The sequence below is a fragment of the Canis lupus genome, chromosome 35 (genome assembly GCF_048164855.1).
Source record: "Canis lupus baileyi chromosome 35, mCanLup2.hap1, whole genome shotgun sequence".
Taxonomy (NCBI): Eukaryota; Metazoa; Chordata; class Mammalia; order Carnivora; family Canidae; genus Canis; species Canis lupus.
The window spans coordinates 7,888,501-7,902,560 of record NC_132872.1 but is presented as its reverse complement, the minus strand read 5'-3'; the positions used below and the strand labels follow the sequence as shown (position 1 = coordinate 7,902,560).

Genomic DNA, 14,060 nt, shown 5'->3' with positions numbered 1-14,060 from the left:
AAAGTAAGACTCAACTGGGCCAACTAACAATTAGTGCGCAGACTAAATATGGCCAGCCAAGTATGTTAGCAAGGCCATGAAGAGCCCAAAACACCCCCTGTAAAAACTAAAAACAAAAGTAAATAAATAAAACAAAACAGAACAAAGCAAAAAATAAATAAACAAAAGAAAGAGAACAGAAAGGAAAAATTGAAAAGAACCAAAACACTGACATGAACTTTTAAGTGATTCAAATACTACCTCACCTGTGCAGCAACTCATTTTCTTAAATTGAGACAAACTGTCACCACAAATACTAGTCCATAGAAGAAACTAACAGAAAAAATTCATTTTTTCAAAAAGAAAGTCTATGGTATTGAACAAATGCAAATGAGTCCTTAAATGAAGAATTATTCAAAATAAACTTGCATTTGGATAACTCAAAAACTGACAGAGGCAATTTTCCCCTTACATGGCCTAGAATAGACATTTGCCATCAAGTATCAACCTGGAGCTAACTATTACAACTGAATCTTAAGCCTTTTAAAATTACCATTTATAAAGTCATATATATGATATCAAGGCTTATGGCTGATTCTCACAGCATCAGCTCTCAATACTTCTACTGTATTTAACAGCCAACCAGAGCAGTGTAAAAATGCCTACAGGGAACGATAATTAATCTAAGTAGAACAAGTGCTGTGCCTGTTCCAAACAGCTACTCCTCCATAGATTTCCTTGTGATAAATGTACAACACAGACACTGTTCTCTGGTTATACACAATATACACAAGCACACAATGTCCATGTTGGTAAGCCATGAACTCCTAAAGAGCAATCCCAATGCTGGCTCTCAAGTAATCTATTAATTGTCTAAAATTATTTGCAATTTGTAAACCTAAACACAGGATTAAAAGTGAGACAATGTCATGGATTTGTTGGATAGTTATGTTGATTAACCATGTTAAGTAGGTACAAAAAGAACTTAATTCTACTAAAGAGTTTATATGTGGTACATAATTCATAAGAAACACAAACATCCTTTTCTTAGCCACAACAGAGCTGGCATTCAATAAATTTCATCTGTACTAATTAAAAGGCTTACTGAGTGTTCCTGAGCTCTATTACACATAAGAAATATTTATATGTGTTGATACCAGTGTTTAACTATATGCAAAATAGTAATGCAAGCTTATACAGAAGTACGATTTACCAAATGACCACTTACTCAATTTAATCTTAGTGTTCATAAAATAGTTTCCATAGTCAGACTGACCTTCTTAGGAATATAGGAACATTTTCTTTTCATCTACACTTCTTCATCTTAAGGGACAATGCCCTAGGCTACAACAATTCCTGGTTGTACCAACATCTAAGCAAATCTAAATCTTCCTTCAACAGCACCCCACCTAGTCCTTCCGTCACCTTTAAGGAGGAGTCCTCTTTTGCTCCACCACCCCCGCTGGAGATCTGCCTTATACCTACAGTGCATGAAACCTCTTTGAGCACCTACAGTACACGATCAAGTATATGGTTACACGTTACATTATTCAATACTTGCTTCAACTGAGTTAGTTATATCACCTGTAAGCTTTTCAAAAACAAGGGCTATATACTTTACTTTTTTAGCATCCTTTTTATAGTATCTGGCACCATGCTGGGTACATAGGAGATGAAGGTTTTAAGGAACAAATTACATATTAAAAGTAGATTTTTGCTTTTTTAATCCACCAACCCTATCCCTCTATTCCCCACAAGTTATCTGGAAACTTATGCCTTAGTATTGTTTTATATTATTCCTCTTACACAGGTATTAGCCACCCTAGTGGCTAGATTTTAAAATGCACAGTTTCCAGCAAAGAAATGGGATTGTAGCCAGTATAACTAGAAAAGTGAAGTCTACTCACATAGGAAAATAAATGTTAGAGAAGGAAAACTAATTATTCTACAACTAATAAAGATGTAGGTAGAAATAGAAAATTCAGTAGAGAACACAGTATATTTACAAGACAAGTGATAGTGGATTAGTAGAAAGTTCAGGGCATAGGGATGTTAAGTAATAATATAGAAACTAATTTACCCAAGCAATAGAACAAAACAGACAAGTACAATCTTAGGAACCAGTAGAAATTCCAACACAGTTTTATGCTTTCTGGAGTCCATGTGAGCAAAATCAGAAAAGGCTGATAGAGCTTACTTGCAAAAAAGAAGTCTGACTACAATTTTTAGTCAGGTATTTTTAATTTTTAAAAATTTTTAAAGATTTATTTTGAGAGAGAGAACGAATGAGAGAGCGAGACAGTGAGCGAGCACACGTGAGTGGAGGAAGTGGCAGAGGGAGAGAACCTTCAAGTCACCTCCTCACTGAGCATGGAGCCTCCATCTCACAACCCATGAGATTACCTACCACCTGAGCAGAAACCAAGAATCATAAGCTCAACTGACTGGCTACCCAGCCACCCCTAACTATATGTAACTCATTTATAGTTTTAAACTATAAATGTGTTTAACTGTAGTTGAAATAGGTGTTTACCAAGTGAAAAATCCTGTATTGAAAGGCTCAGAAAAAAAGGTAAAATTATAAAGAAAGTCTTAAAAACATTCATAGGAAAAAAGTAAGTATAGCAGGGTTTTATCTTTAGCTTTAAACATGTCCAGTCTAGTCTGGTACCTTTAACAGCTGAAATGATCTCAACCTCAATTTTCTGCTTACTCTTAGCTAGTTGTAAATAGTACTAAATTCGTTCATTTTTAAGTATGTGGACAGTGTTCTAAGAAACTGAGCATGTAAAGACTGACTTGTGGATACTGCTTTCTAGAATACTTAACCAATAATCTATGGTCCCACATATCCCAGAGACACTTAACTATTAAGCAAACTTAGCATGTATGCCAAAAGCTTAGTGACAAACATTTTGAAGTAACTGATACCCATTTTATTATTACCAATACAAAAAAAAAAAGAAATTAGGAACTGCTATAATACATATGGTATGAGTTGGAAGGTACTGTAAGAGTTACATGGGGGGACTTAACCATGGCGAGCTCAGATAATTAGAAAATATTTCATGGAAGGACTAAGATTTGAGATCTTGAGAAAAGGTTAAGATTTGGTAAGCAGAGAAGAAGGTGATCATTCTAAGTGTGAAAAGACACTAGTAAAAGAGAAACATTTATGGTTTCTCTGGCAAATAATCGGAAGTTAGGAAGGTTAGGAATAGGACAAGAATAAACCTCTTGCTTCTCTGGAAAGAGAAGACAGAAACAATAAGCAACAGAATGACTATATAATCTGTTATCCAAAATAGGATACTTTTGAGAGTGAAGGAGCATTCAATTAATAATAACACTAGACAAGCATAAAGTGGGACATATGATCACCCTTGTCCTTATATGCATATTATGTAAGATTTTCCTAAAGGCAATTAAGTAAGCAGGGAAGATTTTTAAATAGGAATGACAATAGTTTTACATGTGCTTTTAAGAAAACTAATTTTGAGAGCAATGAGGATTAAAAAGGATGTGAAACTCTAGAAGGGAAATTGTTAGGAGGTTGTTTTAACACATTCTATGAGACAATGGTGTCCTAAACTAAAGTCAGGGCAGTGGAGATAGGACAAATCACAAATCACAAATCTTTATATTATTTAGTACCAAAATAAAATATTCCTTCACCTGCATATTACTATTTTCCAAAGAATCAGAAAAGACAATAGCTAATTGCTATCTTACAAAAGAAAAAACTTGAGGCACAAAGAGTAGAAGTGGTGCTCAAAGTAGATGCTCACTTTATATCTAATAGACTGTCATTTAATCACACTTTCATATACTAAATGCAGAATTTAAGCTTCCTCTCTTTTGCTAGTGAATCTCCTCCATCTCTATTTAATTCTCAAACTTCCTTTGCATCATTTGTTTTGCTTTCTATAGTTATTTGTTCCTTCAAAAGTTTATAGCATGCACCAATGCAGGAGGTCTTTATCTTCCAATCCTCAATCCAATAATGGTCCCTGTTTCAAAACATTAGCACCAAGTTCCTTTACTACTCAAACCATGGGTGCATTATCAATGAATTAGATTACTCTGGCTATTAGGTAGTAGTTAAGGGGGACTTATTGGATTTCCTTTTTTTTTTTTAAAGATTTTATTTATTTATTCATGAGAGACACAGAGAGAGAGAGAGAGCGAGGAAGAGAGAGAGAGAGGCAGAGACACAGGCAGAGGGAGAAGCAGGCTCCATGCAGGGAGCCCGACATGGGACTCGATCTGGGGTCTCCAGGATCACGCCCTGGGCTGAAGGTGGCGCTAAACCGCTGAGCCACCTGGGCTGCCCCACTTATTGGATTTCTAAATTCTCAAGCTTCTTGCCATAAACCATGTGAGGCTCATCTCACTGTTTATTTCTGACTACACATCTGACTCCCTTTACTCCCTTTACTTCATTGTTTCCATGGAAGACATTTTCTTTCTTAATCTTTATGTCTACCTACTTTTTTGAATACATCAGCTTCCAATCACTGGGGATACAGCTGTACTACATATTGTAGCACAGAAAAGCAGGGTTCACAGAAAAACAGGAAATGGGGCTAAAGTGGGTTCTATCAGAAGACCAAAATAAAGGCAAAGCAGCTTTTGTTTGCAGACTTTGTTTACCTGCCCTCAAAGAGTAAGATGCTCTTTTCTTTAGAGAACAATATGTATTTCTTTAAAAAAAAAAAACAAAAAAACTTCATTGGCTGCCTAGCATAAGAGAACATTTCTCAAGTTGGTGTCCACTATCAAAACAGAAGGGAAAGGGGACTGTGTTCTCGCTAGAAATTTAAAATTCTGTATTTTCATTTTCATAATAACCTATTGTAAAAATCACCTAGGTTCATCCAGATGACAGAGCAGTGCTATGGAATTTGTCTGAATATAGTTTTCTGCTTATACCATAATAACATCAACCTTGTGCGCACTAATGAGAAATTAACGTTAAGTGTGCTTATTACATAATAAATGCATTTGTACCAAGTGAAAATTAAATTATGTCACGGCAAACTATATAAACGAAGAGTTCACAGTACTTTGAACAGACAAAATGGGAGAATTGAGTCATCATTCAACACATGAGATAGGAATGGAAGCCTAAATAAAACAAATAAAAGGGCTTTGTATAGAATATTCAAGTTTGAAGAGCATTAGTGTAAGACATAAAACATCAGGAATCCAATGAGCAAAGGAAGATGTAAAGCACACAAACTGACCACAAATCTTCTGTTGACTGTGTTTTAATTATAATCCACCATTTCTCACATCCTGGCTAATATTTGGAAAGATATAATCCGGGGGAAAATGCAGAATGAATATGACACACACTAATACTGCTAGCAGTCTTGATTTAAAAAACAAAGATAGGGACTGTTAAATAAAATTTCATGACCTCAATTTCAGCATTATATTGGTCAGATAGTCTATATTAAAGGTAACATGTGAGGAATACTTAGATTATACCAAAAAGAACTTTATTTTTCTTTCTTCATAAAAAATGACATGCTTATTAATGAAAATATGGAAGTACAAGACAAAGAAAATAAAATCACTTCTTCTCACCCAAACTACTATTAGCATTTTGGACTATTTCCCTGTATTAATTCAATATACAGAATTGTCTTTGCTTTTTGCATTTCTTTAGCATGACTGAAATTATAGTATACTACAAATCACTTATGAACACTTTAACTTATAACAACTTCACTGGATTCAAACTGCAACTCAGCCTTTAAATTCCAATGGGCCACCCCAAACTCAAATTCACCTTTGAGTTTAAAGCCAGTGAGAGACCTTAAATATCTTCTGACCCAGATTCATTTTTTTTTTTGACCCAGATTCAAAATAAAGTTTAAGTGTAACGATCAAAGAATGGTTTATCTCAGAACATTTAGTGTTTATCATAAATTTTAAAAGGTGTGGTAGGAAAGGCAGCATCATGGTCAGTGAAAGCTAATCTACAATTCTGGCACTGAAATACTGAGATCTCTGATTCTAAATAATTAATTAGTAACAAGAGGCTCGAGGCTCTTCTGCAATGAAGAGATAATAAGATTGTAAGAACTTGAAGGTAAGTAACTAGAATTATAATACAATTTAGAGATAGAAAAAGATATACTTTGAATCTGGGAATATAAATTATTTCACCTATAGCACTAAATTATTTTACTTCTTACCATAAAAGATCTATAGACAATTAAATGAGCCTAAAAATGCTCAAAATTGTTATATACATTTTAAGTACATAAAGTCTGCTTAAACTGTAAGAGTTGAACTTTGCTAACTCACCAAAATATATGATGAAATATAGGTAAATGTAAGAGAAGATGCATGGTGCATAACTACAAGTCTGGCGTTACACACACACACACACACACACACACACACACACACACACAAATGAGCATAAGTTTAATCCTGGTTTTGTCATGGCCACCTATGTAATCTTGAATAAATCACTTGGTACCTCTGACCAAAGTTTCTAAATCTGTAGAATAAGGACACTAGCGATTCACTCCAGCAATAAGCCCTAATGAGATTTTTTTCTCTGCCCTTTAATGTCACAAATTACACTGAAATGAAAAAAAAATTTTAAATAAAATCTCTCTTAAAGGATCATTTCAATTAAGTATCAAAGCAAAAAATAAAGTTCTGGTAAATTAGTACTTATGCTCTTTGAATTGGTTCCAACTTAAGAATTGGTTAGGCTATCAAATAGTTAATGACATCTCATTAACATATTGATGTTTTCAATGGATACTGCAAGCAAGATCAAATCTTTTTATTTCTCTCCCAAAACACCAACAGGAAAGCAAACAAAAGAGGAAAAACAGTATTATTTAAGGCCTATAAAAGTTTTTTAAAAAAGAAAATACATGAAATATGTTTTCATATGCTACCTATGATATTAAAAGTACCTCTGTAAAGAAATTAACTTGAGTTTTAAGTAGTCAAAACTTACGCATAAGATACTACTCCTAATGAAATTCTATATTTTAATGATATAGGTACACTGTCCTCATCCTAAAAATAAAAACCCAGGCTGAAAACTATCCATAGGAAATCAGTGGGGACAAAACTATATACAGTCAACAAAACACTGAAGTACACAACTCCCCAACTATCTTTACATTCCGAACTGCTGTGTACTTTGTATTCAGGCAGCTATCTATACCAAAATAATTTAGTTTAAGAACAATGAGAAACCCAAGTTTTACTATTGGTTAATATGCTTTTTAAAAAACTCATTTAGACTCACCTTAGTCCAAGGATGTGCCTTAATTTGAGGGAATTTGAATTCTGTGTAGTTTGGGTTCATTTCTCTAATTTGCTCCCTTGTTGGTGTCCCCAGGACCTAGATAAAGAAAGCAAGTTATTGCTGTATTTTTCTATATACTTACAAATACAGTCTTTATGGGTCTTTTTTTGAAAATATTTATTTATTTATTCATGAGAGACACACAGAGAGAGAGGCAGACACATAGGCAGAGGGAGAAGCAGGCTCCATGCACGGAGCCCAATGCAGAACTTGATCCTGGATCCTGGGATCACGCCCTAAGCCAAAGGCAGACGCTCAAACCACTGAGCCACCCAGGCATCCCCAGTCTTTATATTTTAATGTATTGGTTTCATTGGAAAAAAGAATTCCCAAGTCATAAAATACATAATTCATTAAATAGAGCAGCCTTCGCAAAAGTCATTTTTAACTGACTAGAGATCCTATGCTATACTATGCTATACTATCCTACATAGACTTTTATGATAATCATGTTAAACCAGATATATATATATATATATATATATATATATATATATATATATATATATAAAAATATATAAGATCACTCAAAAACATTCAAGTAAAAATCAAACACCTTTGTTCTCTTGAGCAAAACCATCATTGCAATCACGGGCATCTGAAATGAGATTTGGTATTCCCTTAGTGAAGTATGGCCAAAGGTTTTATCATCAATAAATTAATCAGGAGAACCTTACTCAGACACTGTCATCAATAATTCCATTCAATCAATGAATATTTAGTGATTGTTCCCCGTGTACAAGGAACTATGCAATGACATACAGAGAATACAAAGAACAAGAGCTTTCTTGTTATAATGAACTTACATATTTGTGTGTGGGGAAAAAGTATAACTATGAAACAAGATAAAAATACACTGAGCACTTCATTGCTTACAGAGATATAGTATGCACTGGACAAAGGAAAGCATACAGAACTCACTGCACAAGACAGATAGGAAGAAACATTAATTACTAAAAACGAGCAATTTGAAGAAAGATGACACACATTACTCATCTTTATAATTCTAAAGCCTGGTATAAAAAAATATTCTGCCATTTACAATTCAAAAATAGTGGCACAGTAGGAGTGTAATGTAGTAAGTACTTGATTTGTGGTGGCAACCAATGAATAATCGGGACAAAGTAAGAACTTCAGGTTTTTTTTTTGTTTGTTTTTGGGTTCTAATTCTTTAGACTTCATTAAAACCAGAACTTATAGATCTAAGAGTTTTGTTCTTCCAAAGACACTCTAAAGAAAACACAAAGGCAAGCTATAGACGGAAAGAAAAACATTTGTAAAACATATATATCTGCAAAGGACTTGTATCTAGAATATACAAAAGACTCCTATAATTCAAAACCAAAAAGACAACCAACACCCCCCCCAACACACAAATGGGCAAAAAATATAACTAGACACTTTATCAAAGAAGACACAGACAGTAAATAAACAGATGGAAAAATGCTCAACACCATTGATTTTAGGGAAATGCTATTTAAAACTCTATGACACCATCTATATACCTCAAAGGCTAAAGTTAAAAAAGATTGTGTATACCAAATCTTGGTGAGGATATAGAGCAACTGGGGCTCTCATCCATCCACTGGTAGTGGAAATATAAAATTGTATTGCCCCTTAGAAAATACTTTGTATTTTGTATGTTAAAAAGTTAAACATATACTTACCATACATCTATCATTCCCACTCCTAAGTATTTATCCAAGAGAAATGAAAGCATATGTTCATACAAAAACTTTTACACAAATGTGCATAGCATCTTTTTTGCAACTACCAAAAACCAGAAACAACTTAAATATCCACAACAGATGAATGAATCAACAAATGGTGGCATATCCATACAATGGAATGCTACTCAGTAATAATGAATCTAAAAAAATCATACCAAGTAACAGAAGCCAGACCAAAAAGAGTACCTACTGTGTAATTTCATTCATATGAAATTCTAGAAAATTTTGTCTAGAAGTCCAGCTCTATAGAAAGGAACAAGGGATTACCTAGTATGGGAACAGAAATCTCTGTCCTTTGCAGCTATAGATTTTATCAGACACTTATGAGTCAGGAATTATGTTCACAGTTAAAATATAAAGTTGAAAAAGGAACCTTAATTTTTATTTCTAAACAATAAAGCAAACACTTGTATCCTATTTTACCCCGTGATGAAGAGGGTGTGTAAATGTGCGTCTACTTGTGTGTATATACGTACTGGGAAAGAGGGAGAGGAGTGGAAAAGGGAGAGCAAACTAATCAATAATTCTGCCCCCCAAATGCAGTCCCATTGGATTCTTTTATCTGCTGGAAAAAAACAACCAGCAATAACATGAATAAATGAGTATTTAAAAATGCATACCTTCAATGACCCTACAACTTAATAATTTCATTTTAAGGTATATACTCTAGAGAAACTTTTTATACATCCAAACCAATATTGTACATAATAAAATACTATAGGCACAAAAATCCAAAAGTAGATTAAATAAATAAACTGTAGTATAGTCATAAAATAGTATACTAACTAGCAATGAAAATGAATGAAGCAGAGCTACACATACCTTCTGATGAATCTGTGTCACAAAGTGGTGAGTTTTCACTCAGTAAGGATTACATATAGTAGGACTGCCTTATGTAAGGCATAAAAACAGGCAAGACTAAGCTGTATTTTATATAGTAAAACTGTAAAACTAAATAAAAAGCGTGGGAATACTCATTAGAAAAATCAAGTACATATTATTTAGCCTCATAGGAAGATATAGGAGAGATTGTGACTAGGGCATAAGTAATTCCTCTAATTCTTAATACGACTGATAATTACATGGATATTTGCTTTATTAATGTGCTTTACAATGAACACATTTTAATATATTTTTGCATTAAGATATACATAATATACAAAATGACACTTAAGAAATGACCACTTTTTAATTTGTGAGTATTTGTTGCACAGTCCCTCTATTTATTCAGTACTTTGTTAACACAAGACACAGTCCTAACTCCACACGAGTTGGTAAGAATGTCAAGAGAATTGTATGATGTCCGCTAGTAAATGCATTCTTTTACTGTATGGACAGAGATCACAGAGATGACTTATCAGCCATTTGGTTAACTTTCTGATAGGGGCTATATCAGATAAGTTTTAAAATGAAAAATTTCAAACACAGAGAAAAGTCGCACATTTTTTAGGGAAAACCCTCTTCCTTTATACCAACTACCCAGATACCGTGATTAGTGTTTTACTACGTTTAGTTCATGACATTTCCATCCATCTGTCCATACATCAATCCACCTTATTTTTTGATACATTTCAAAGTCAGTTGCAGACATAAGCACACACCGGCATACATATAATTAACTACGGTTCAATATTTATGACTTTTATTTAAGCATTTTTTATATACTTGGAATCTTCCTTCAATATACACAGTGTATATATATGGAAAATCTATTTTATCACAATGGGAAATAATCTGCTTTGACAAACAGTGATATAAAAGAGATTCTTAATTATAATTCTAATTGATCGTCAGAGTTTAACTGTGTCCTTTACTTTTAAAATACGTATATTTGTGACTTTTAAGAAGCTAATTACTAATCAGTAAATGGAATCACTGATCTATTCTCCCCATGCTGGCTAACACAGATGGAAACTAAATGGAAGACCCTCAAGAAAGGGGTCAGAAAACTTTTTCTGTAAAGGGCCAGAGAGTAAATACTTTAGGCTTTGTAAGACATAGAGCCTCTGTCACTACTCAACTCTGCTGCTGTAGCACACAATGCAGCTGTAAACAGAAGTTTATTTACAACAAAAGGTAACAGAGTGCATTTGGCTCCTGGGCCCTAGATGCCAACCTCTGACTTAGTCCAAACATTTTTAGGGATGAGAAAAACAGGCCCAGAAGGAGCAACTTTTCAGAGGTCAGAACTAATTAGATCCAAAGCCAGCACATAATTCAAATCTTATCACTGGCAAACACATTTTTAGGAGATAGTATCAAGAATCTGTTTTTATTTGACTTGGTTGGAAGACTAATCATTTCTGTTTCTAATTTTGGTAGTTGTAAAAAGTTGATGCTATTAAGCATGAAGGCACAGAGCTAGAATAGAAATAATACTTAAGACAATCAAGAACTAAGTGGTAAATATGGGGTATAACATTTAGAAGAGGGTTTGAGGGTAGAAGAGGGTTTGAGGGTAGAAAAACAAGTTTGGTAGTACAAGTTTGGTAGTGCTGGGTAGCTGTGTAAGTGCATAACAGGTAAAGCAGGTTGAAGAAGAGTACTAAAAATGAGGAGCCACGGGACACAAATATGTAGAAAAAGGGAAATTTAAAAAGAAAACTGAGAGAGAAGTCCAAGAGACTGGAAGAAGTCCTACAGATAATGACACCATAGAGGGCAAGGAAAGTAAACATTTAAAGAACAAAGGGTAACTTATCACATAATTAGCTCAGATAAAATAAAGGTGTTCACTATATCTAGCCATGAAGACTTCCTTTCTGACCATAGGGAGATCAATCATGAAAAAGTAAGAAGACCATAATCATTTGAAATAAGCGGAGACAGCAAGTTCTCCTTTCAAAAAGTACATTAGTGAAGAAAAGGAGAGAACGAAGAAGGAATTTATTGAGAGAGCACTCAGTATGTAAAAGCTCTGTGTGAGGTATATCAATTTTCTTTTCTCATTTAAATTTTAATACTTCATTACCCATTTTTAAAAAATTTTTATTTATTTATGATAGTCACACACAGAGAGAGAGAAGCAGAGACATAGGCAGAAGGAGAAGCAGGCTCCATGCACCGGGAGCCCGATGTGGGATTCGATCCTGGGTCTCCAGGATCGCGCCCTGGGCCAAAGGCAGGCGCTAAACTGTTGCACCACCCAGGGATCCCCATTACCCATTTTATACTTAAAAGAAACCTATAGTTGATGGAGACAAACTGACTTCTCAAAGCTTCAGTTTGTCAGGTATAAATATGGGATTCAAATGCATGTGCACTGACTCCCTAAAATGGTCTATCTAACATTAAGGGCAGAAACAAGGGAAAGATTTTTAAAAAGTAATTTTTAAAACATCATTTTCTTAAACTCTACTGATTATGCCACAAAATGAAATCTAAATCCTTTTGAGATGTACAGGATATCCCAAGATTTTATAAGATCACAAGGCTATAATTATAGGTTAAAAAAATTAAATAGACTTAACAAAAAAAACCTCCATGATTTAAATAAAATCCATCCATATCTGGTAATTCAATTTAAATTCTTAGTACTATAGATTTAGGCAACAGAAGAATTATATGAAGAAATGCAAGAATCTGACTGCCTAAATAAAATTAGAAAGTTTAACAAATCTCAAACTTATTTTATCAATTCCTGCAAAATTCTTATGATTTAGCAATTTTGATACATCACTTTCAGGCTTCCCTAACTGCAGATTCTCACTGTAAATTCCATGCTTACTCATCCTTAACTATATTTGCAATATGAAGCATACAACAAATATTTTTATCTGTTGTAATTGTTTCATGTGTGAAATCTTGGTTGGAATGTTAAATGGTGGGCAAGTACTACAGCTGTGCATAATATAAGTAATTTTATTGCAAGAATTTGTTTTTATTTTAATTTTTTAAAATTTGAATTCAACTTAGTTAATATATAGTGTATTATTAGTTTCAGGGGTAGAATTTATTGATTCATCAGTTTAATATAACACCCAGTGCTCATTACATCAAGTGCCCTCCTAATGTCCATCACCCAGTTACTTTCATCCACCCACCCATCTCCCCTCCAGCAAACCTGTTTGTTTCCTATAGTTAGTCTCTTATGGTTTGCCTCCCTCTCTCTTTTTTTAAATCTTATTCTGTTTTTTTCCCTTCTCCTATGTTCATCAGTTTTGTTTCTTAAATTCCACATATGAGTGAAATCATACAGTATTTGTCTTTGACTTATTTTGCTTAGCATAACACCCTCTAGTTCTAATCATGTTGTTGCAAATGCACTGTAAGAATTTTTTTATCACAAAGCCTAAGTTACAGAAACGATTGTTACTGAATTACTTTGGGAGCCATAACTGCTTAAAGGTGGTCAAATGTAGGGGCGCCTGGGTAGCTCAGTTGGTTAAGCATCTGCCTTCTGCTCAGGTCATAATCCAGAGATCCTGGGATTGAGCCCTGCCCAGCAGGGAGTCTGTCTTCCCCCCCTGCTTGTACTCTCTCGCTCTCTCAAATAAAATATTTAAAAAATAATAAACAGGTGGTCAAATGTAAACTAAAAGCCTTAAAGTAGAGCAATTTTGTATAACTTTGCACCAAGTAGTTCAATAAATGAGGAATGCCAGGCAAAAGGCTTGCACTATTAAAAAATTTAAAAAAGGACTGTTATGGACTTTTGCTTCTACTCCTGAAGTAATAGATGCTAGAACTGCCATTCAGGTGTAAACAACTAGAAAACTGACAAAATACTTCTTAAAGAAGAAAAAAAATATGACCCACATGCAAGAGGAAAAAATAAATCAGTCAACACACACAGATCCAGAAATGAGAGAGATGGCAGAAGTAGGGAATAAGGACTTAAAATAGCTACTATATTGAGAGAAATAGAAGATCTAAAAAAACACCAATTGTACAGTTGAAACTATGGTATGTAAAATCGAAACTTCACTGGACATCTAAGAGCAGATTAGCACAGAAGAAAGTCAATGAACTTAAAAGAAAAAAAAAAGCAACAGAAACTAAAA

The 14,060-nt window shown here is 34.0% G+C and overlaps 1 protein-coding gene across 5 annotated transcripts in view; it reads right to left on the bottom strand.

Moving 5' to 3' along the window:
* Positions 1 to 14,060, bottom strand: part of GSK3B (glycogen synthase kinase 3 beta) — a 203,109-nt gene that overhangs the window by 33,514 nt on the left and 155,535 nt on the right. For all 5 annotated transcript variants that reach the window (XM_072811557.1, XM_072811558.1, XM_072811556.1 and 2 more), the window contains exon 8: positions 7,268 to 7,363. In XM_072811557.1, coding sequence (XP_072667658.1) covers positions 7,268 to 7,363 — 96 coding nt within the window. The remainder of the gene's footprint in view (positions 1 to 7,267; positions 7,364 to 14,060) is intronic.